Source organism: Oryx dammah, unplaced genomic scaffold, assembly GCF_014754425.2.
Source record: "Oryx dammah isolate SB20612 unplaced genomic scaffold, SCBI_Odam_1.1 HiC_scaffold_3, whole genome shotgun sequence".
Lineage (NCBI taxonomy): Eukaryota > Metazoa > Chordata > Mammalia > Artiodactyla > Bovidae > Oryx > Oryx dammah.
Window position 1 is genome coordinate 18719330 of NW_024070187.1, and position 25507 is coordinate 18744836.

At 38.1% G+C, this 25507-nt stretch overlaps 1 protein-coding gene across 1 annotated transcript in view; it reads left to right on the forward strand.

The window, feature by feature from the left end:
- The window catches only part of TBCK (TBC1 domain containing kinase), a 208727-nt gene that overhangs the window by 160903 nt on the left and 22317 nt on the right, over positions 1-25507 (forward strand). Inside the window, exon 25 of the mRNA XM_040237515.1 lies at positions 10851-11010. Coding sequence (XP_040093449.1) covers positions 10851-11010 — 160 coding nt within the window. The remainder of the gene's footprint in view (positions 1-10850; positions 11011-25507) is intronic.

Below are 25507 nucleotides of genomic sequence, written 5' to 3' on the forward strand. Positions count from 1 at the left end.
CTTCATATAGGTGATACACCTTTATATCGGTGAAAAATTTGTTTTCCTCATACATATTACTCTCCTGAAAACAATTTCAGGAGAGTAAATGTCTAGAATTAAATTTCATGTCGTCTTTCTTCACCTGTGTAAAATAATTAAAATGATCATTTATGAAAAGGAAGGAGGCAGTGTTATCCTTCAGCAAGATAAGCTACCAATGAATTCAAAGGACAGCCTTACCCCTCCTAGAACTCTGCTATGTACATCGGGAAAGAAAAGTATCTTTTCCCTCTACTTTTCTAAGTTCTTTTCTATAGGGGCCCCTATGCTGCTGCTGCTGCTAAGTTGTTTCAGTCGTGTCCGACTCTGTGCGACCCCATAGAGGGCAGCCCACCAGGCTCCCCTGTCCCTGGGATTCTCCAGGCAAGAACGCTGGAGTGGGATGCCATTTCCTTTTCCAATGCATGAAAGTGAAAAGTGAAAGTGAAGTCGCTCAGTCGTGTCTGACTTAGCGACCCAGAAGACAAATTCACAACAGAAAAGTATACAGATTTTATTTAATAAAAGTTTTATATGACATGGGAGCCTTCATAAGGAACACCTGAAGAATTGACTAAACCTGAGTGTTTAAAGCTAGGTCTGATGAAAAGTGGACAGCCATGGGAAAATGTGATAGAGCAAAAGGGGTTTGAGCTAAGCGTTGTAAACTTTTGTAGTAAACCAAGAAAAACTTAGCAAGAGCTGTCCATTCAGATTCCTCTTAGTGTTCCTCAGTCTTGAAGATAAGGATGTTCCTTTCCTCTAAGTATTAGTATAAGGAGCGTGCATATGTGCTAAGTCACTTTGATCGTGCCCAGCTGTATGCAGCCCTATGGACTACAGCTCTCCAGGCTCCTCTGTCTGTGATTCTCCAGGCAAGAGTACTGGAGTGGGTTGCCATGCCCTCCTCCAGGGGATCTTCCCGGCCCAGGGATCAAACTTGCATCTCTTATGTCTCCTGTATTGGCAGACAGGTTCTTTACTTACCACTAGCGCCACCTGAGAGGCCCAATATAAGCAGGGCATCTCTCAGTTGAAGGTTTTATGACCTGATACATGGGAAGGTCAGAAAGTCCTTCCTGCACATGACATTTCTCAGATTCCTTCGGCTTAAAATAGTCAGTATGTCAAGATGCCGTCATCTGGGGTGGTGTGTCCTGAACCCCATCACCTGAAGTTCTGTTAAAGCTTTAGTCATTTAGCTTAAGATATAAACATTCCCAGTTAAAATAAAAACACCCTGCAAGAGATAATATTTTAATCTATTGTCAGTTTTTGTGATTGTAGGTGAGGAGAAACATGTCAAAAATATGAGAACTGCCTCTAACCTTGGAGGAGACCAAGAGAGGAGGGGAATTTAGACAAGGAAAGCTAGAGGACATGAAGACAGACTTCATACACTTGGAATAGAGATATAATCCCAGCTTTAGAATATGAAGGAACCCTAGAGATAATCTAGGCCATATTCTTAATAGTAGAGCTACATGGCTTATATCAGGGAGGCTAAACAGCTAAGGTTTTGTTGAAATCTGATTTTATATTTGTTTTTATAAGAAGGAAACATGAATTGTTAATCTAGGTAAAGGTTCAGGTCAGTTATTTTTGTCCTTCAGTACATAATGGAGATTTCAGAGCAAACCATAATTGAATATTTTAAAGAAGCAATAGAAAATGTTCCTCAGGTAGTACATAAATTTGATAAGTACTTAATAGTTTTAAAGATAATACACAAGTTAAACTGCTGTTTTCTTTAATATTTCTAAATATTTCATTTCAAATTTCCTAAATATTTCATTTCCAAATTTCACAGTTCATATTTAGTGTCTTAGTCATATAATGTGGGTCCAACTGTTATCTATGAACAGAAATACTTTGAAGGTCTGTTCTCATTTGCTTGAAGTCAAGGTTGGTTTTGAAGCTTTATTTTTAAAACTCTTAACTTTTTTTAAATATCAGAAGGTATAAGAAAGACCTCAAGCTTACATTTTTTAATTTAAAAGACACATAAATTCAGTTGTTTTCATTATTACACCATGTTATTCATCCTTAGTAAATGCTAGATTTGCTCTTGTCTCTGTGTCCTGAAGAATTAATTTCTAAAAAAGTCTTCAAAGTAATATTGAGGTACTTGTGTTCAGAGCAAAGTGATAATAAAGAGGCTTAGTAAGATTCTTGTTTGGATCTAGATTTAAGATACTTGAATTACAGTTTCTATTCTTGTATATTACTATAGCTGAATGGGCCTTGTATAATGTGGGAGTATATGGTAGCCACTACTGAAGAATGTCTCTACTGTCTGGATTAATAGTTTTGAGAAGTACATCAGTTGTTCAGTTGCTCAGTGGTATCCAACTCTTTTGCAACCCCATGGACTCTAGCCTGCCAGACTCCTCTGTGCATGGGATTTCCCAGGCAAGAATACTGGAATGGGTTGCCATTTCCATCTCCATGGGATCTTCTTGACCCAGGGATCAAACCCACATCTCCTGCATTACAGTTGGATTCTTCACCATTGAGCTACCGGAGCAGGAGAGCTCCTAGTTTCTCTGACACCTATCCATTGCCCCAGTTCGTGAGTTCCATCAACCTTATTTAAACAGCCAGTCAGTCCTGCCTGAGAACCTGCTTTGCTTGGTTAAATCAGAGCCCCTGCCCATCAGGAATTCAGTCTTGTGGCTAAGGCAGACAAATGAGATAGATAATTGCCATACTGTGGGAAATGCTCTATGTCTGAGCCATACTCAGAAAGCCTTGAGAATATAAGGATGGTCGTCTAAGCCAGATAATGCCTGAAATGGGTCTTAAAAGACAGGTGGAAGACACCCGAACAATGAAGAGAAAGAGACACTTGAGCCTGAAAAAATGCATAGTGCATGGGTGCAAAGAATGTGAGGAAGACACATTAAGGGAATTACAAGTACTCTTGATATACTTGGCTGGAATATATGAGGTTAGAAAGTGAGACTAAAGTAGGCAAGGGCAACTTACAGAGAATGTTGTATAATGTGCTAGGAAGTCCAGGTTTTATTCCATAGGCTGTGAGAAAGTGTTAAGGAATTTTAATCAATTAAGTAGCATGCTCAGATTTGTCTTTCCGGGAGAAAAAGAATGACTGTGGAAGGAATGGTGCAGACAAGACTGGAAGGATGGAATCACCCAGAGATTTGATGTACTTAAATATTCCTTCATATTTGCAGTTATAGAGTGAGGTCTCTAGCTTTGCCCTAAAATAAACTAGTTTTACTGGGCCCTTTGGGTTGGTATCTATGCTGGAGAAAATCCAGGGAAATGACTCCTGTTGCTGTTTCTTTTTCCTCATACTGTATTTTGACAAAAGATAATTATGTGTCATGACACTTACAAGTATTGATAGGTAGTGATGCCACAAGCTAGGAAGGCCAGGAGGCATTTAGTGTATTTGCCCCTGACACTAGTTGCTCTAGGTTTGGCACAATTCTGAAATCTGTTTACTCAGCAAATATGTTAGATGTATTGTAGACACTAAATTAAGCATTGTAAGAGTTTCATAGATGAGATAAATACAGATACTTTATATAAATCATTTAAAGTCTTGATGAAAGTCAGGTACATTAGTATGTGTGAATGGTTTTAGTCTCTAAGTCATGTCTGACTCTTGCGGTCCTCTGGACTGTAGCCTCCTAGGCTCCTCTGTCCATGGGATTTCCCAGGCAGGAATATTGGAGTGGATTGCCATTCACTTATCTAGGGGATCTTCCCAACTCAGGGATCAAACCCATGTCTCCTACATTGATAGGCAGATTCTTTACCTTTGAGCCACCAGGAAAGCCACATTAGTATGTGTTATAAAAGATCAAATGGCTGTCATGAGAGATGTACAGAGACTGTAGGAAGGGAAACTTTCATGGAGGAATTCTCAAAAGATAGATAATATTTGAACACTCAAAACTATAGAGAAAAGCTAGTTAGGTAGGGAAAACTACAGGAACTAGGCAGAACATACACTGGAAACAGTATGTGATCCAGTTTGGTTGGAATTGAAGTAGTTTGGTTCTGTTCATAAGGGCTGAACTGAGAAATTTGGACTTTGTCCTGTAGGCAACCATGGACGTTTTCTCAGGATGGGTGTGGTAATCAGAACTTCTTTTTAAATGTTTTAATATAACAATATTGTGATTAAAATGGATTTCCAAAGGAAAAGAGAATTGGAGAAAACAAAAAGCTATTGCTATAGTCTAAGCTCAAAGTAATGAGTGTCTGAAATGGGCAAGTGGTAATGGGATACAGATAGGACAGTGGGATTTATGAGTACAGTACAGTTGAATGTTGCCACTAATGAGATTACAAAAATGAGGTTTTAGAGTGACTTGGAGATGGTGATCCTATTCAAAGAAAGCAGCAATAGATTTAGCAAAGAAAAATGATGATATCTCAAGGGTATAATTTTTATATCAGTTAATACAGCTTAGTTATATAATAGGAAGCTTTTGACTTTTGATATATTAAAGGTGTAGCCTTTACTTTGAGCTCTTTAACACTAACTATAATTTGCAAACTTTAACATAGCAAACAAAGAAGCCAACATGTAACTGAGCACACCTTCTTGGTCTGGTAAGAGACAAGTATGCTTTGTGTATAGACGTGTGATGTCACCAAGTGAGAAATGCTGTGCACTTTTAGAATTTAGAAAACATGAGATTATTTCTGTACTGAATTTTGAACCATCAATTATTTAAAGGAATTTTAAAATCTTTTAGTAAAGTAAATAATGTTTCTGGAATGTGAAAATTTGCCTGTGTAGCTTACCTATATCGTGTATCCATATTATTCTTAGAACTGATATTTTTTCTGCATTCTTCATTAAAGTGTGATGCGTCTTCTTGTACCATCATATAGACTGACTTGTGACTGTAAGAAAGTCTTCGCATCTTAGAAAGGTACAGGATAATGCTCATCATCCTTACCTGTTAATATTGTTCTAGTAACCCAACTCCTTTATCATGCACAAAAATATTTAAGGTACAGACACACCTGAGGCAGTGACTGCTATAGTAATCAGATGCTTTTGTGTTTTTATAGCTACTACTATTCCATAGAAGAGATTTCACTGCAATTTTATCAACTTCTTTAATCATGTCTTATATCGTTTAATTCCTTCAAATTCATCATTAAAAATCCTAATAGCAAAATGTCTTATAAACACTGAAAAGGCAATAGCTAGTGTTATATATATGGAATTGTTTTTATTGTGTTTTTTGGCCAAAACCAATCTTAAAATTATGCTGGACATTGTTATAAGTACACTATCAAGACATATATACTGGAGCCTAATTACCACATAAATACTTGGGCTTTATAGCCTTGGTCTCTAAAATGGATATGTGAAACTGAAGCTTTTTAAGGTTATAGTTTGTAAAATAGTATAATGTCCGTCTGTTGGGTAGTACACCCACTATAGAACCTCTTTAAGTGTAGACGGATTCTTTACCACCTGAGCCCCCAAGGGAAGCCCAAATGCAAAAGGCAAATGCAATGAATCCAAATTTTTGTCTAGAATATGAGGAAAGCAATGAAGTAACAGTCACAATTCTAAAAAATATATTGTTGGATGTTTGTCTCTCAGTTCAGTTCAGTCGCTCAGTCGTGTCCAACTCTTTGCAACCCCATGGACTGCAGCAAGCCAGGCTTCCCTGTCCATCACCAACTCCCAGAGCTTGCTCAGACTTATGTTCATGGAGTCAATGATGCTATCCATCCATCTCATCCTCTGTTGTCCCCTTTTCCTCCTACCTTCAGTGTTTCCCAGCATCAGGGTCTTTTCCAATGACTCAGCTAAAGAACTTACACATATTTGTCCTCTACTTCAGTTCAATGAAATAAAACTTAAGTCCTTTGAACATGGAGAAAGCGCATATTGCAGTGTATTCTTACATCATTTTGCTCTCCTTGCCATATTGTGCCCAGGATTAATCAGTCACTATATGTGAAATCGTCTTCTGTTTCACTGTACTTTATTTGTCCTATTAACACAAAATATACAGAATCTGTTCTTTGTTCATTTTTCAAACACCTAATAATTATGATTATGAAAGACTGAAGATTAAAAAAAACTTTGACTACCTGCCTTTACAATAGTCTGACAGCCTCTCATGTGTTTAGAAATTGCCTAAAAAAGTTCTACTTCATCATATAATGTTTGCGTTATATGAGAATTTCTGTTGTAGGCAGTGAAATGTAAATAATTACCAAGGAAACAAGATCTGTAAATAACCAAAATTGTCTGCAATGTCCAACTTACTTAAGAGAATGTTCATTGTAAATGTATTAATATGTAACTAGACCAGTCTCATTCTCCTCTGCTATTTGCCGGTCACACAGTTAATAGCTATTTAGAGGTTTGACCATTCTGTCTACCAGTATCCGTGTTTACCCAATCTTATTTGCACTATAAGTTTTATGACAAGAGTGTTTTTGGATGAGTGCTTTTATATGTTTTCCAGGATTTTTTTGATTGAACTAACCTAAAAATGGGGAAAGTGTGGTTTAAGATTTTTCTTTTGTGTTTTATTGTCCAAAGTGTTAAAATAGCTTTAAAAAGGTTTGAAATCGTTTTGTATTTTGGATTCTAACTTTTCTGTTAACCAAAGGACTCTGTTGTCATCATACTTTGTCAGCATTTTAACATTTAATCTAGTGAACTTTTTTAAACATCAAACCATAAAACACAAAAGCAAATTCTAGAATAATAAATTTATGACATACTTGTAGTGACTAAAAGGCAATTTGGACTAAAATCTTCTTTAAAAGCATGTAATAAATTGGTGATATTGAACCCAGAAACTCATCTAGATGCTTGTGTATGATTTTAGATACAGATATTAGATATTGGGTATTTAGATACAGGTGGGTACTTTTTTAAAACCAAATATTTATAGAATTTATCTTGTAAAATAAATAATTTTAATTCTTTAATGTGTGGCTGAATAAACTATGTATAGAGAAGACACTCAAATAAGTTTAACACAGTCTGAGCATTGTCTTTTACCTTTGATTTTGAAGAGAGAGAGTCTAATTGGCTCAGCCTGTGTCAGATATCCACCTTCGCCCTCCCCCTCCCTACTATCCTGTCAGTCTTGATTGTGGCAGGGTCACCTGACTCAAACATGACAGCCTACACACATCCTTTCATCAGGGTCAGTAGTTGAGGTCCTTTCAAACAAGAAAGCAGGGTTTGGGCAGGCAATGCAAACATGTCTGCTAGAGCATTTAACTAGTATAGATTTGTATTGTTTTTGCTACTGAAAAAACACTAAAAAGGAAAAATGTCCATGGTTGACACTGGCCATTTGATAAACACAGAAACTCTCTCTGGCAGGTGATTTAGGCTGGCAGATGTAGATTCCTTTGCTGAAAATAGTTGGATTTGTCATGTTCACAGTTTGAGAAAAATCAAGAGTTTTTAAGGTATGTCCTTATTAAAGATTAAAGTGCTATTGTATTAATTATATGCTGAGGACAAAGTCATTTCTTTTCATGAAAACAGAAGCCAATACTTTGAATACTGAGTCATTGTAAATGTTCAAAAAACTAGAGCTGATGAAATGTTCTAGAACATTCTAACTAAACAGTGTACCTGGAATGGTATCTATTCTATTTCTCATTTCATTTTCCAGAACTTTTTATATCCTTTCCCTCATTATTAGTGCCAAATGCTTCTCTTTAAATAAAAATGAAATAACAGCTGACTAGAAGTTTAAGATATGTGTTCAACCTCTACCATCAATCTTGAGAGTAGGAGCCTCAAATTTCTCCTAACTGTGTTAATGAGGGAAAAAGAGAGATTGACAGAAACAGAGAGAAGTAATATTCTAAAGATGAACTTACAAACTGGGGCAGTTGAGAAATTTTCATGTCAATAAATCATTATAATTATATAATTATAATTATATTAATATGATATTAATTATATTATAATTATCATGTATAATTCTTCTACGGCAATGATTGATTAGTTTCTTTTGGTGAGGGGGGCAGATATTCATTGCTTGTGATATAGCCTTTTAAAATCTATGACTTTTCCATTTTGTAAAAAACATATCCAAAGTGGAAGTTCAGGGGGAGATGCTTCTGTTGAACATAAACATCTCTTCATGATTATCATCAGTGATTGTTAAGGAGGAAACAAGATACAGCCTAGACAGACATCTCACAAACTAACCTTCACATTCACTCTCCTTCTAGCCTTTCTCCAACTTGTTGCCAAAGTGCAAATGTGATCTGTTCTTATCTGTTTAAAATACTTTCTGATTTTCATTGCTCTAGGAGAAAGACCAATTTTAACAACATGATCTGCAAGGTGCTATATGATCTGGCCTCTGCATTCATTTCCAGTTCAGTTCAGTTCAGTCGCTCAGTCGTGTCCGACTCTTTGCAACCCCATGAATCTCAGCACGCCAGGCCTCCCTGTCCATCACCATCTCCCGGAGTTCACTCAGACTCACGTCCATCGAGTCCATGATGCCATCCAGCCATCTCATCCTCTGTCGTCCCCTTCTTCTCCTGCCCCCAATCCCTCCCAGCATCAGAGTCTTTTCCTATGAGTCAACTCTTCTCATGAGGTGGCCAGAGTACTGGAGTTTCAGCTTCAGCATCATTCCTTCCAAAGAAATCCCAGGGTTGATCTCCTTCAGAATGGACTGGTTGGATCTTGCAGTCCAAGGGACTCTCAAGAGTCTTCTCCAACACCACAGTTCAAAAGCATCAATTCTTCGGTGCTTAGCCTTCTTCACAGTCCAACTCTCACATCCATACATGACCACTGGAAAAACCATAGCCTTGACTAGACAGACCTTAGTCGGCAAAGTAATGTCTCTGCTTTTGAATATACTATCTAGGTTGGTCATAACTTTTCTTCCAAGGAGGAAGCGTCTCTTAATTTGATGGCTGCAATCACCATCTGCAGTGATTTTGGAGCCCCAAAAATAAAGTCTGACACTGTTTCCACTGTTTCCCCATCTATTTCCCATGAAGTGATGGGACCGGATGCCATGATCTTCGTTTTCTGAATGTTGAGCTTTAAGCCAACTTTTTCGCTCTCCTGTTTCACTTTCATCAAGAGGCTTTTTAGTTCCTCTTCACTTTCGGCCATAAGGGTGGTGTCATCTGCATATCTGAGGTTATCGATATTTCTCCCGGCAATCTTGATTCCAGCTTGTGTTTCTTCCAGTCCAGCCTTTCTCATGATGTACTCTGCATAGAAGTTAAATAAGCAGGGTGACAATATACAGCCTTGACGAACTCCTTTTCCTATTTGGAACCAGTCTGTTGTTCCATGTCCAGTTCTAACTGTTGCTTCCTGACCTGCATACAGATTTCTCAACAGGCAGGTCAGGTGGTCTGGTATTCCCATCTCTCTCAGAATTTTCCACAGTTTATTGTGATCCACACAGTCAAAGGCTTGGGCACAGTCAATGCTGGTCTTCTGCTGTCTTTGCTCTCTGCGCTCCACTATACTGGCCTGCCTTCCTTTCTCATGATTAGTCATGTGCCTCCCCAGTACACACCTCACATTTCTGCCTGAAACATTTGTCCCTTCCACCACGCTATACCACCTGGATTCTATTCTGTTGCCTAACTTTTATTAATTATTCAAATTTTACCTCAGCCATCACTTGTTTCCTTAGTGGAAACCTTCCCTGTCCTCCTCAAATTGACATGTCCTATCAAAGCATCATATACATCTCTTTCAGAGCAGTGTTTGTAGTTGTTAATTTATGCCTTTTAAAAAAGTGATTGATATAATAATAATATCTTTCTTCATAGACTGTATAGGAAGAATCATATTTTTAATTGTACTCTTTTGTAATACAGCTTTAAAATAATCACAGTAGTAGTAATAATGCTAATAATGAATTGAAAGCCATGAATGTTGTACAACCTATGTGATTGCCATTGATTTGCTGCATTCTGATAACTTTCACAATATTTTGTTTAATCAAGAAAGTATTGTTTATATCTTTGGCTAATCTTTTTCCTTTCTGTCAAAAGTTCAGGGGGAAAAAAGAAGTAAAATTGATGAATAACTAAAGCTGCTGCTAAGTCACTTCAGTCGTGTCTGACTCTTTGCGACCCCACCAGGCTCACCCATCCCTGGGATTCTCCAGGCAAGAATACTGGAGTGGGTTGCCATGTCCTTCTCCAATGCATGAAAGTGAAAAGTGAAAGTGAAGTCACTCAGTCATGTCCGACTCTTAGCGACCTCATGGACTGCAGCCTACCAGGCTCCTCCGTCCATGGGATTTTCCAGGCAAGAGTACTGGAGTGGGGTGCCATTGCCTTCTCTGATAACTAAAGCAGTAATTAATAAAAGTTAATTAATAAAGTAGTAGTTAATAAAAAGTTTATTGTATACACACCAAAAGACAGTTTGCAAACCAGGAGCAGTTGAACCAAAACGTGGAGTAAGGCTTAGAGGTATATTGTTAAAAAGCAGCTGTGACTATTTTTCAGTGACTGGTTACAATATTAGAATTTTCTTAAATGAAAGGGAAATGGTTAGTGAGCGTCAAATATCAATTTAGAGAGACAGTTTAAGTTTCACTTACAATTTTCAGAGGCATAAACAAGAAGTGACCCAGGTCAAGTTAGCCTTGCTTGTCTTGCAAAATAAGCTAAATTAATCTTTGCTTGTATGACTAAACTGGTTTTTCTGTTCAGGGGATTTTCAAGTCTTATCTCCATTTGTGTTTGATTTTAATGGTACTCTCTTCTGAGAATTAATTCCCTGTGAGCTTCTCTCACACATTCAAATGTGCACACAAATAAATGTTTCCCTTAACCTTTTTTCTCAGTTTTGTTCGGGGTCACATTTCAGGCAGCATCAACATTCCATTCAGCACTGCATTCACTGCTGAAGGGGAGCTTAGCCAGGGACCTTACACTGCCATGCTCCAGAGCTTCAAAGGGAAGGTCATTGTCATTGTGGGGAACGTGGCACAGCACACAGCAGAGGTAAGTGTACTCAGAACTGTCATATGGACCTCATGATGGGCTATTTACCTGCCTACTTCCACAGGTTGTCTAAATGCCATTTCTTCAGGAGCTGGTTGCAAATCAAATGAGCTTTGAACATCTGTCTATATTCTTACCTCAAAGAGATTGTCTACCTTTTCCCGGTAAAAGAATTCAAGCTTTTTTTCCTCACTCTACAGCATCAGAATCAATACTAAGCTTAGGAAACTTCAAATGATAGCGTACTATGTTTTGTTTTGGTTTTGACGTTTTGTTTTTTAACTGTTAAAATTACAGTTAAAATTACAAGAAAGAAATTCAGTTCCTTTCATTGGAGAAAAACAGTGGGACTTGATTGGTGGTTCTGAAAGCTGATCATGATAGTTTTTTGAATCTGTGGGTTTTGTTTCTTACAGGCTCAAAGCTTTATGGTAATAGCGAATTTGGGAACGATACCAACTTTCAGGAACTGAGGAGTATATGAAACAGTAAAAAGACTTTTCTCTCTTCTGATTATGTTCTTAAAATTTTTGAAACATGAAACAGAGTAGTTTCTGGAAGTCAAAAACTTCACCTTTTTTTTTTTATTTATTTATTTTTAATTGAAGGATAATTGCTTTACAGTATTGTATTGGTTTCTACCAAACATCAACCTTTACTTTTCATAAAAGACAAGTTAGAGGCTATTGGACTATGAGAGCCAAATGTACTTATTTACAAATCCCACAGTCAAACATGAAAATATACACTTTGAATATGTATAAGTTATTGTATGTCAATCAGAGCTCTATAAAGCAGGTTTTAAAATGACATATCTAGATGTAGGCAACAGTGAACCAGGACAGGCCCTTTTTCTAAAAGGACAAAAGAATCTGCTTCTGAAAAAGTAGCAGAGATAGTTTGCTCTCTGAAGATAGCTTATGCAAATAAGCTGAATAATCCAGAAAGGATATCTATGGAATTGTAGTCAAGTGAGAACTTTAAGACGGTTGTCATAGACTGTTTTAAGCATCTAATAATCTTGTGTCAGAAGTATCGGCTTTTGACACTAAAAGTCATTCTCGGTTAAAAAAAAAAAAAAAAAGCTTAATTGACGAAACTAAAGAAATATCTGAGTGGATATTAGCTATGTAAGTCTTAAATTACTCATCTCTCTTTTATGTCACTGCCTCTAGTACTTGACAGGGAATCTAAATATACCTATATCAGAGAAATTCAATATAGTAAATGTCTAATGTGCAATTTTAATAAGTAACAGAACATTTTAGAACTAAAGCCTTGGTATCTCAATTATTTTTATGTAAATCAGCTTTTATTATTATTATTACCACTATTACCACAATACTGCTGCTGCTACATTAATCCATATTGCCATATCACTCCAATGAAAAATATCCATTTTTGATTACAATGCATATCAATACATTCAACTCACAGAAATAGTGTTCAGAATCACGTATTTCTGGGTTGCACATAATACACAGCCTTTGGAAGAACTGTTTTTTATTACTCCAAAAGAGCTGGACTTTAAAAAAAAATTTTTTATATTTTGACTGTACATTGAGGCATGCAGAATCTTAGTTGCCTGACCAGGGGTATAACTCACACACCCTACAATGAAAGCACAGAGTTGACCACCTGATTGCCAAGGAAACTTTTCAGGAAGAAATCTTCACAGCGATAATCATCCCAATTACTGACGGTGATTGTGTGCTTGGCACTGTGACAAACACTTCTATATGTTATCTCTTTTTATTCTTCATAACAATTCTATCAGTTCAGTTCAGTTGCTCAATCGTGTCCAACTCTTTGCGGCCCCATGAACCGCAGCACACCAGGCCTACCTGTCCATCACCAACTCCCGGAGTTCACTCAAACTCACGTCCATCAAGTCAGTGATGCCATCCAGCCATCTCATCCTCTGTCATCCCCTTCTGCTCCTGCCCCCAATCCCTCCCAGCATCAGGGTCTTTTCCAGTGACTCAACTCTTTGCATAAGGTGGCCAAAGTATTGGAGTTTCAGCTTCAACATCAGTCTTTCCAGTGAACACCCAGATTGATCTCCTTTAGGATGGACTGGTTGGATCTTCTTGCAGTCCAAGAGACTCTCAAGAGTCTTCTCCAACACCACAGTTCAAAAGCATCAATTCTTTGGCACTCAGCTTTCTTTATAGTCCAACTCTCACATCCATACATGACCACTGGAAAAACCATACCCTTGACTAGATGGACCTTTGTTGGCAAAGTAATGTGTCTGCTTTTGAATATACTATCTATGTTGGTCATAACTTTCCTTCCAAGGAGTAAGCATCTTTTAATTTCATGGCTGCAGTCACCATCTGCAGTGATTTTGGAGCCCCCCAAAATAAAGTCGGACACTGTTTCCACTGTTTCCCCATCTATTTCCCATGAAGTGATGGGACCGGATGCCATGATCTTCGTTTTCTGAATGTTGAGCTTTAAGCCAATTTTTTCACTCTCCTCTTTCACTTTCATCAAGGAGCTCTTTAGTTCTTCTTCACTTTCTGCCATAAGGGTGGTGTCATCTGCATATCTGAAGTTATTAATATTTCTCCCGGCAACCTTGATTCCAGCTTGTGCTTCTTCCAGCCCAGTGTTTCTCATGATGTACTCTGCACAGAAGTTAAATAAGCAGGGTGACAATATACAGCCTTGACGTACTCCTTTTCCTATTTGGAACCAGTCTGTTGTTCCATGTCCAGTTCTAACTGTTGCTTCCTGACCTGCATACAGGTTTCTCAAGAAGCAGGTCAGGTGGTCTGGTATTCCCATCTCTCTCAGAATTTTCCACAGTTTATTGTGATCCACACAGTCAAAGACTTTGGCATAGTCAATAAAGCAGAAATAGATGTTTTTCTGGTACTCTCTTGCTTTTTCCATGATCCAGCAGATGTTGGCAATTGATCTCTGGTTCCTCTGCCTTTTCTTAAACCAGCTTGAACATCTGGAATTTCACAGTTCATGTATTGCTGAAGCCTGGCTTGGAGAATTTTAAGCATTACTTTACTAGCGTGTGAAATGAGTACAATTGTGCAGTAGTTTGAGCATTCTATGGCATTACCTTTCTTTGGGATTGGAATGAAAACTTACCTTTTCCCGTCTGTGGCCACTGCTGAGTTTTCCCAATTTGCTGGCATATTGAGTGCAGCACTTTCACAGCGTCATCTTTCAGGATTTGAAATAGCTCACCTGGAATTCCATCATCTCCATTAGCTTTGTTCGTAATGATGCTTCCTAAGGCCCACCAGACTTCACATTCCAGGATATCTGGCTCTAGGTGAGTGATCAACAAATCTATGAGGGAGGCATTATTTACTCATTTTATGTACAAGGAAAACTTAGATTTGGAGTTTATCTAATTTGCTTGTGTCAGAGCCAGGACTGAAATATGGGTCTATATGACTCTAAGCCCATACTCTTAACTTAGTGAGCAAGTTAGGCTTTTGAGTCTGAATGCTGCCATTTGTCCTGTTTTTTCAAAATAAACTTGTTCTGATTTTTCATGGATCACAATAGTTCCTCCCATTTATGCTCTAAGTGCTAACAAGCTTAAGGCTCTACTTTCAGAAAGCATTAACCATTTGAAAATGATATCAAGTGGATCTGTATAACTGAATCTTCTTAAATATGTCAGATGCATCCAAACATCCCACTCATTGTGTTAATTTCTAGATTTATGTTTATTCTAAGTTTACTTTATCATAAAGGTCAAAACATATATAAAAATAAGTGGGTAACTCGTTTCTTTCATTAAATAATAAACTATAGATCATATGTCATTTTGTGAAATGCATGTATCACAATGCAAATAAATTTAAAAGTTCAACAAATGAAGGAAATCTGGAAGCAAGACTATTTAGATGAAGTAATAAGAATATATGACAATAATGGTATATAAAGAGCCATCACATTCCTGACAAATTAGCTAGTGTCTTCCTTATCAGAAACCAGATGTTATCATAGTAGTTCCTTCTTCCTCAGACTCTACATACTTGCAGATAAGTGACTGAACAGATTGTATACTTGGCTATTAATGCTTAAATCCAATGTCAGAAAGTAATTTTTGAGGAACAGTTTTAAATATTTGTATAGAGATGTGTCAACTAAAAAAATACACAATCTAAAGTTTGAGAATCATGTTTTATTCAGCAGACTTAGTGAGAACTTAAGCTGGAGATACAGCCACTCAGCTCTTAGGGAATGTTCCAAAGAGGGAAGGGAGGAGCCAGGATATAGTTTTTGCTGAGGGGGGGAAACAAAAATATAGTCAAATATCAAAAGATTACTGCTGATCACAAAAACAGGCATCTCAGTGGTACTAATGATTTTAGTACCTTTCTATGTGTGGCCAGATGCAAGAGTCTGGGCTTATTGAAATTATTCCTTTAATATACGTCTTAACTATCTAGGGCCAGTATCCTGTTTTTCTTCATCTGTAATTCCCTTCACTGTACACCATCAGGGGCTTCTACAGTGGTTGATGGTTTTATGGCTGCAACATCCTTTGTTTATTGAAATGGCTAATAACATTTTTTTGTCCACAGATGTACTTTTAATAATTTTTCTCATCTTGGAGCTAAAGAGAACTTCTAATATTCATTTGCTTGTATTGTTCCATCATCTTTTTGTCTGCTGTACAGGTCTGTATGACTCTACTAATGCTTCCTCTCCCCTCACCCTCCTCTAAGTTGGAGGCATCTCAACTTAAAGCATATTTGCTAGAATTCTACTGTGTATGCATGGTTCAGTTCAGTCGCTCAGTCGTGTCTGACTCTTTGCGACCCCATGGATCGCAGCATGCCAGGCCTCCCTGTCCATCACCATCTCCCGGAGTTCACTCAGACTCACGTCCATCGAGTCCATGATGCCATCCAGCCATCTCATCCTCTGTCGTCCCCTTCTCCTCCTGCCCCCAATCCCTCTCAGCATCAGAGTCTTTTCCAATGAGTCAACTCTTCGCACGAGGTGGCCAAAATACTGGAGCTTCAGCTTTAGCATCATTCCTTCCAAAGAAATCCCAGGGCTGATCTCCTTTAGAATGGACTGGTTGGATCTTCTTGCAGTCCAAGGGACTCTCAAGAGTCTTCTCCAACACCACAGTTCAAAAGCATCAATTCTTTGGTGCTCAGCTTTCTTCACAGTCCAACTCTCACATCCATACATGACCACAGGAAAAACCATAGCCTTGACTAGACGGACCTTAGTCGGCAAAGTGATGTCTCTGCTTTTGAATATGCTATCTAGGTTGGTCATAACTTTTCTTCCAAGGAGTAAGCGTCTTTTAATTTCATGGCTGCAGTCACCATCTGCACTGATTTTGGAGCCCCAAAAATAAAGTCTGACACTGTTTCTATTGTTTCCCCATCTATTTCCCATGAAGTGATGGGACCGGATGCATGGTACTAGATATCTTTTACTTACCCTACCTCCCATCATAGATCCCTTCTCCACACTTCTTCACACTGCTCTCTGTGCAAGATGGCAGACTTCCATGTCTTCTGGCTTCCAGTCTTTGAGCTAATGGGGACCTCTGACAAGTTTTGGGAGAGAGCGACATCAGGATATTTATCCCCCTGGTTTCTCCCCTCAAAGTTGTCTCAGTTTTAGTGTTCCTCTACTAAAGGTTAGCACTTCTTTACAATAAACCTTCTCTATATTCACTTTCCAGCACCTGGTCCCATTAGCTTTAGGGGTGACAACAACTCTGCTTTGGTAGTTGCAGGGTTACTACATCATCCTATATGGTTCTCTTACATTCCATAACATTGTAGTTAATCTCACTGTAAGTTAAAACCCCTCAATTTATCCTGAGGGTTTGTTGGAACCCTGACTGTTACAAGGATGCTATTTAAATGTATGATATTTTAGTCAAACTATATTAGCTGCTCTGTTCTGTTTCTTTCTAGCTGTTAAACTATGCAAATGGTTTAACCTCCCTAAGTCACCATTGATTCCCTTATAAGATGGGAAAAATAATACCTACCTCATAACATTGTTGAAAAGATTGCAGATTAGGCAATAAGGGGTTCAGTACACAGCCTGATAATAGTAAGCACTCAATTAATTTCAGCTATTAATTTTATTTTCCAGTAATATATAATTTGCATATATGTGAATTTGCTAAGTACTATTTTATATATGATGATAGTATAAAAGTTATAGAGTTTGTGAGTAACATCAGCAAAATGGCAGAGTGAGCAGTGCTAATCTCCCATTCTTCCACAGAAACACTGAAAAAAGGTAGATTCTATACTTTTTTTAATAGAAATGGCAAGAGCAGGCATCCTTGTCTTCTTCCTGATCTTAGGGAAACAGCTTTCGGTCTTTCACCATTGAATATGATGTTAGTTGGATTTTTTTCATACGTTGCTTTTGTCACATTAAAGAGATTCTCTTCTATTTAAGTTTATTGAGTATTTTATCATTGAATGGTATTGAATTTTATTAAAAGCTTTTTCCACATCAGTGGAGATAATTGTAATTATGATTTTTCCCTTTCTTCTATGAATGTGGTATTGTTATGTTGATTGATATCCATATATTTAACTATCCTTGCATTCCTAGTTTAAATGTACCATTTGGTCATGGTACATAATCCTTTCAGTAGCCTCCTGAATTCAGTTTGCTAGTATTTTGTTGAAGTTTTTACATCAGTAGTCATCAAGGGTTTTTGTCTGTAGTTTTCTTTTCTTGCAATGTTTTTGTTTGACTTTGACAGGAGAATGATGCTGATTTGTAGCATGAGTTAAGAAGGGTTTTCTCCTGTTCAATTTGTTGGAAGGGTTTGATAAGGATTTGTGTTAATTCTCGCCAGAGCAATTAGGCAAAAAAAAGAAATAAAAGGTATCAAAAATGAAATTATGTTAGTTTCATAGGACATTAAAAATAATACAAACTGAGTGGCTTAATACAATATAGTTCTAGATGCTAGAAGTCTGAAATCAAGGTGTCAGCCATGTTCCCTCTGAGGCTGTGGGTTGAATCTTTCTTCACCTTTTCCTGCTTCTGATGGTGGCCAACAATCCTTGCCACCCACAAAATAGAAGAAAGTATTTGTAAATTATGTATCTAAAAAGGATTATTACTGGAATACAAAATCAACACACAAATATTAGTTATATTTCTGTTCACTAACAATTCCTACAACTCAACAAAAAAAAGGCAATCAAATTTTTAAGTGCACAAATTTTGAGACATTTTAGACATTTCTCCGGAGAAGATATACAAATGGCCATAAGCACATGAAAAGATACCTGACACCATTTGTCATCCAGTTCAGTTCACTCATTCAGTCATGTCCAACTCTTTGTGACCCCATGAACCACAGCACACCAGGCCTCCCTGTCCATCACCAACTCCTGGTCTACCCAAATGCATTGAGTCCATTGAGTCGGTGATACCATCCAACCATCTCATCCTCTGTGTAGGGAAATGCAAATCAAAGATGCAGTGAAATACCACTTTGCACCCAAATGTTGGCAAGAACTTGGAGAATTGGAACCCAGGTGCATGGCTTGGGGTGGGGGTGGCACAGGGGGAATGTAAAGTAATGTAGCTTATGTAGAAAATAGTTTAATAGTTTGGCAGTTCCTTGAAAATGTAAGCATAGAATTACTGTATAAGCAATTCCACTCCTAGGTAAATACCCAAAAGAACTGAAAACATGGACTTAAACAGGATATTTGTATGCCAGTTTTCATAGCAGCATTATTTATGATGTCCAAAAGTAGAAACCCAAGTGTCCCTCAAGACATGAATGAATATACAAAGTGTGGTATATACATATAATGTACTTTGGAATGAAGTTCTGATACACACTACAACATGGATGAGCCTTCAGTTCAGTTCAGTCACTCAGTCGTGTCCAACTCTTTGTGACCCCATGGACTTCAGCACACCAGGCTTCCCTGTCCATCACCAACTCCCAGAGTTTACTCAAACTTATGTCCATCGTGTCAGTGATGCTATCCAACCATCTCATTCTCTGTCTTCTTCTTCTCTTCCCACCTTATATCTTTCCCAGCATCAGGGTCTTTTCCAATGAGTCAGTTCTTCGCATCAGGTACCCAAAGTATTAGGGTTTCAGCTTCAGCATCAGTCCTTCCAATGAATATTCAGGAATGATTTCCTTTAGGATGGACTGGTTGGATCTCCTTGCAGTCCAAGGGACTCTCAAGGATCTTCTCCAACACCACAATTCAAAAGCATCAATTCTTTGGCACTCAGCTTTCTTTATAGTCCAACTCTCACATCCATACATGACTACCGGAAAAACCATAGCCTTGACTAGATGGACTTTGGTTGGCAAAGTAATGTCTCTGCTTTTTAATATGCTGTCTAGATTGGTCATAGCTTTTCTTCCAAAGAGCAAGCGTATTTTAATTTCTTGGCTGCAGTCACCATCTACAGTGATTTTGGAACCCCTAAAATAAAGTCTCTCACTGTTTCCATTGTTTCTCCATCTATTTGCCATGAGCCTTCAAAACTGTAAATAAGACAAACACATAAAAGACAAATATTTCATGATTCCCCTTACATAAAATATCTAAAATAGGCAAATTCATAGATTCAGAAGGTAAATTAGTGCTACTAGGGGGCTAAGGGCTGAGAGGATGGGATATTTTATTGCTTAATGGGTACAGTTCAGTTCAGTTCAGTCGCTCAGTCGCGTCCAACTCTTTGCGACCCCATGAATCGCAGCATGCCAGACCTCCCTGTCCATCACCAACTCCTGGAGTTTACCCAAACTCACGTCCATCAAGTCAGTGATGCCATCCAGCCATCTCATCCTCTGTCATCCCCTTCTCCTCCTGCCCCCAATCCCTCCCAGCATCAGGGTCTTTTCCAGTGAGTCAACTCTTTGCATGAGGTGGCCACAGTATTGGAGTTTCAGCTTCAGCATCAGTCCTTCCAATGAACACCCAGGACTGATCTCCTTTAGGATGGACTGGTTGGATCTTCTTGCAGTCCAAGGGACTCTCAAGAGTCTTCTCCAGCACCACAGTTCAAAACCATCAATTCTTTGGCACTCAGCTTTCTTTATAGTCCAACTCTCACATCCATACATGACCACTGGAAAAACCATAGCCTTGACTAGACGGACCTTTGTTGGCAAAGTAATGTGTCTGCTTTTTAATATACTGTCTAGATTGGTCATAACTTTCCTTCCAAGGAAAGTCGTGTCTGACTCTTTGTGACCCCATGGACTATATAGTTAATGGAATTCTCCAGGCCAGAATACTGGAGTGGGTAGCCTTTCCCTTCTCCAGGGGATCTTCCCAACCCAGGGATCGAACACAGGTCTCCCGCACTGCAGGCAGATTCTTTACCAGCTGAGCCACAAGGGAAGCCCTCCTTCCAAGGAGTAAGCGTCTTTTAATTTCATGGCTGCAGCCACCATCTGCAGTGATTTTGGAGCCCAAAAAAATAAAGTCTGACAGTTTCCACTGTTTCCCCATCTATTTCGCATGAAGTGATGGGACCAGATGCCATGATCTTCATTTTCTGAATGTTGAGCTTTAGGCCAACTTGTTCACTCTCCTCTTTCACTTTCATCAAGAGGCCTTTTAGTTCCTCTTCACTTTCTGCCATAAGGATCGTGTCATCTGCATATGTGAGGTTATTGATATTTCTCCCGGCAGTCTTGATTCCAGCTTGTGCTTCCTCCATCCCAGCGTTTCTCATGATGTACTCTGCATATAAGTTAAATAAACAGGGTGAAAATATACAGCCTTGACGTACTCCTCTTCGTATTTGGAACCAGTCTGTTGTTCCATGTCCAGTTCTAACTGTTGCTTCCTGACCTGCATATAGGTTTCTCAATGGGTACAGGGTTTCCCATTAATGATTAATATATATGTGGAAATAACCAGTGGTCCTGTTACTGGGTCCAAGCTTGCTCTGCCCCCTGCACAAGAGGCCAATAAATCCGAGAGAAGAGGTGTTAAGGCAAAGAATACGACTTTATTCAGAAAGCCAGCTGACCAAGTAGATGGCAGACTAATGTCTCAAAATAACCATCTTGTTGGGGTCTGGATGCCAGGTTCCTTTATGGATAAGAAATAGGAGGAGGTGGAAGCAAAGTTAAAAGGCCATTTAATCTTCTAAGAATCTCCTAAAATGGCAAGCCTCAGGCAGGGAGATGTGTTAATTTCTTCCTTCCTGCCATCTGCAGGTGGACAGGGTTCTGAACAAAGGCACTTCAGTTTAACAGTCAGGCAGAGGTGCAGGATTCTCTGAGGCAGGCCATTATGTGTGATTATAATAACAAAAGAAGCCAAAGAAACAGATCTAGCATGGAATAGTCAAAATAGACTCTTCTCTATTACAGTTATAGTTATACAACATTGTGAATATACTTAATGCCACTGAATTGTACACCTAAAATGGTTAAGATGGAAAATTTTATGTTATAAATTTTTTATATTGACTAAGTTCTAGAGTTTGATATCTTCAGGATACCCCCACTGTCCCCATTTTGTATAAGCCCTACAATTTTTGGTCAAACAATAGTGAGGATCTTTCATAAAAGCTGTTCTGATCAGGTCTAATATTTTTCCTCTGTGTGTATCAAAACCAAAACAGTGATTTCTAAACAAGTAGCAGCTTTTCTTCTAAGCTGAAATCAGTGTACTGCAACTGGCACAGTCCTGTTTTGAAAAGATTAAGAAAGCCATAGTTCAATGCTGTGAAAAGAAAGCAGAGGTACCAATTCTAGTTAGTATGGTTACAAATTATCTTTGCAGATGTTTATGATTTTATGTCAAACACAAAATGTTTATGATTTGGGCTTGGGAACTTTCTGTTTTCAAAACAGTAGGCACTGATTATAATTTTTCTAGTTTTACATCTGCTGTTAAAACCTAGTAATAAAGTTAGACTGAAAATTCTTCAAATGAAAGCAAGTATAGTTCAGTAAAAGAAAAATCTCTCAATAGTGGATTTACAACTAGCAAAATATCATTGAACAACTGCAAGAGAAAATAAGTGAACCACTTATCTAGAATATGATAGTATTAAATCACTCATTTGACATAGCAATTGGACTAGGGCATTTTTTGTAATACAGGTATGAAGGAAGTGCTCTACAGTGACCAGATATATGGAATGTATTATCTAAAATCACATAGAAGACAGAAGAGATCTGAGAAATATCACTTATTCATGTACCTGGGAAACTATAATCAGAAGATATATGATTCCATGTTAATTATGTATTCATGAACTGTTTCCTGTAATTACAACTGATTAGCAACTTCTTCTATGAGGTAGCTTCTTTACAGTTACCACTTCATAAGGCTTTTGTTTTTGACCTTGCTCTCACATTAAATACATCAAAAAACTTTTAGAATCTGACATTTCTACTCTAGATAAAACATTACTCTTCACCCCCGCCCCCCTCAGAATAGGACAAAAAAAGGAGGACTACAAAGATCCTAGCTTAATTAGTATTCTATGTAGAGGCATCTTCATACCGGAATTAAGTCCTATTAAATCTCACTTGTCAGTAATCTTTAATTCACCTTAACCTTCAGGTTAAATAAAGCAGTGAACCATGATAGAATCAAGCATTTCCAGATATTTTGTGAACAAAGTTATGTCAGCATCAAGGAAATTCAGATAGTCTCCAGTGAGTGAAATCCCTAGTCTTTGAAATGTATACTACTGTTCAAGGGTGGGATCAGATTTTGTGCTGATCCTTGTTGCTGTATAGTCAGCAAGCATTTGACAAGCCAAGCATTAACAGGCTGCATCTGTTGCTATGGGAGTAGGAAGACCCCTGTATGAAAAGAAGGGTAAAGTCAATTCAAGCTTTGTGTCACATTTAAGTGAAAAACGTGGCAAGGTCTCACTCTTGTCTTCTTGCAGAAATAATCATGTCTTTGAAACTCACATGAGAAACTGCATCTTCGATTGTTAAACTAGAATTAGATTCCCTGGGCATACAAGGAAACATGCTGAATTAATCTCAGAGAGCAAGTATATAAATCTGAGAATTAAGGCAATAGCTTTTCAAATCAATAGGGGAAGGCAGAGATAGTCTACCATCCATATCCTGGATTAAATGAAGTCAGGAAAGTTCATTGTTATATCCTAGAGTGGATTACTCAATTTTAACAGAAATTTTTATTTTAAGCACTAATCAAATATTATCCATGAGCAAATGTGTGATTTGTTTTGATTCTCTTAGCAGTCATTTCTCACACTGTCCTACCCCCAGCCTAAGGTCAAAGTCTTATACATTTTAGGCTGACCAAACATCATGGTGAATCCACTTCTTTCCTAGAAGTACATAATAATGTTTAGCAACAATGATGACTTAGCACAACAGTATGCTTTAAAGTATTACTGGGTTTCCTTTTTTCCCTTGTGGGAAAATAATGCAGTGGGATCCCACTCGAGCTAGTGATAGGTCTCAGACAGGAAAATGGCCAACAACATTGACCAGAGCAAAATGAAACTCTGTCACTGTTTACTTTCAGTGAGTCCCTTCAACAGTACATCATATTACTATGTTAGTCACTGAAACACATGAAACTCTAAAAATAATTACTCTTTATCTAGATTATATTTACTGGTTATAAGACCACAAAGATTTCATCACTGCTAGTGTATCACATCAAAAAGTTATCTAAGAAAGAAATTGAAGGAATCTTTGTGTTTCACTTTGACTTGTCAACAACCCTTTGGATATCCTCTTGGCATGAAATCAGTGCTTTTCTTTTGTCATCAGAAGAAATATTCATCTGAGAACATAAGAGCCATCTTCAGTAATAAGCCATGTGTGGTGTTATTCTTTTCTTTAAAACAAAACAAACACTTCTGAATAGCATTTGATTCAGAAGCCTAGACAAGAGATGATTTTTGTGGCAATTCTATGACTAAACATTGTATGTAGCTGATATTTTCTATCCTTGGCATGTAAGGATTAAATTTAAAATATGGCATTTGTTTTCAAGTGAAAATAAGCAGATTTATAATAAGCAAGGCATACTGTTACAACTATTTCTAAAAATAAGATGATTCTCCAATTGTTGGGAAATAGATGGGGAAACAGTGGAAACAGTGTCAGACTTTATTTTTTGGGGCTCCAAGATCACTGCAGATGGTGACTGCAGCTATGAAATTAAAAGACGCTTACTCCTTGGAAGAAAAATTATGACCAACCTAGATAGCGTATTGAAAAGCAGAGACATTACTTTGCCAACAAAGGTCCGTCTGGTCAAGGCTATGGTTTTTCCTGTGGTCATGTATGGATGTGAGAGTTGGACTGTGAAGAAAGCTGAGCGCCGAAGAATTGATGCTTTTGAACTATGGTGTTGGAGAAGACTCTTGAGAGTCCCTTGGACTGCAAGGAGATCCAACCAGTCCATTCTGAAGATCAGCCCTGGAACTCCAGTACTTTGGCCACCTCATGTGAAGAGTTGACTCATTGGAAAAGATTCTGATGCTGGGAGGGATTAGGGGCAGGAGGAGAAGGGGACGACAGAGGATGAGATGGCTGGATGGCATCACCAACTCGATGGACGTGAGTCTGAGTGAACTCTGGGAGATGGTGATGGATGGGGAGGCCTGGCGTGCTGCAGTTCACGGGGTCGCAAAGAGTCGGACACGACTGAGCGACTGAACTGAACTGAACAGTCCCCTGGAAGCCAGAGTTATTTGACCTTTCCATGTCGGATTGGAAGTTAATTTGTATTGCAGTAATAGGAAGCTCCTGCCCTCCAGTCCCACCCCATTACTTTCTGGATCTCTTAAGCTAAACCAAGATTTGTGATACTGAGATAATCACCAGTAGCCCTTGCCTTTTCCATTTTTCTCTAGCTCTGTCTCCTTTCTTCCCTCTCTGCTCAAGCTCTTCCCTTAGCTTTTGGCCTCAGGCATTTGAGATTGTCCTCCTCCAAGTGTGTGTTCAAAGGGGACCAAACAATTCTGAAAACTCCTTAAACCAATTCAGCATGTGTTATCCCTATAGTAAATTTCTCTAGCTCCTGACAGTATCTGTCTAGTTTGTCCAATTAATACAATACCTTTACTTTGTATGAAACCCTCTGTCAAAAAACACATTACATCTCTTTATCATTGTACCTTAGGCATTTTGATAATAGGAAGTGAATCTCCTTTATAATTTTCAAGTATATAAGGAATTCTTTCTTGGTCTTGTTAGAACTGTAAGCACTGGTTATGGTTAAACTTGGCTTTTCTCTTGACCTTTTCCTTGCCTTTTTTGTCAGCAAATTTTTTGGTCTGTGGGTTTTTATCAGATTATAAGGAAACAATTTAGATATTAATGCAACTTGAAGACACTAGACATCATATGAGGCTCAAGAGTAACAGTGAAAACTCTTCTATATAACTTTACATTTGTTAAGCGATGGAGGATAATTTACTTTTAAAAGCCTATGAACTAAAATAAAACCTGTCCTGAGAATCCCTATTCTTATAACCTTTCAAAAATTGTGTGAATTGAAAAGCA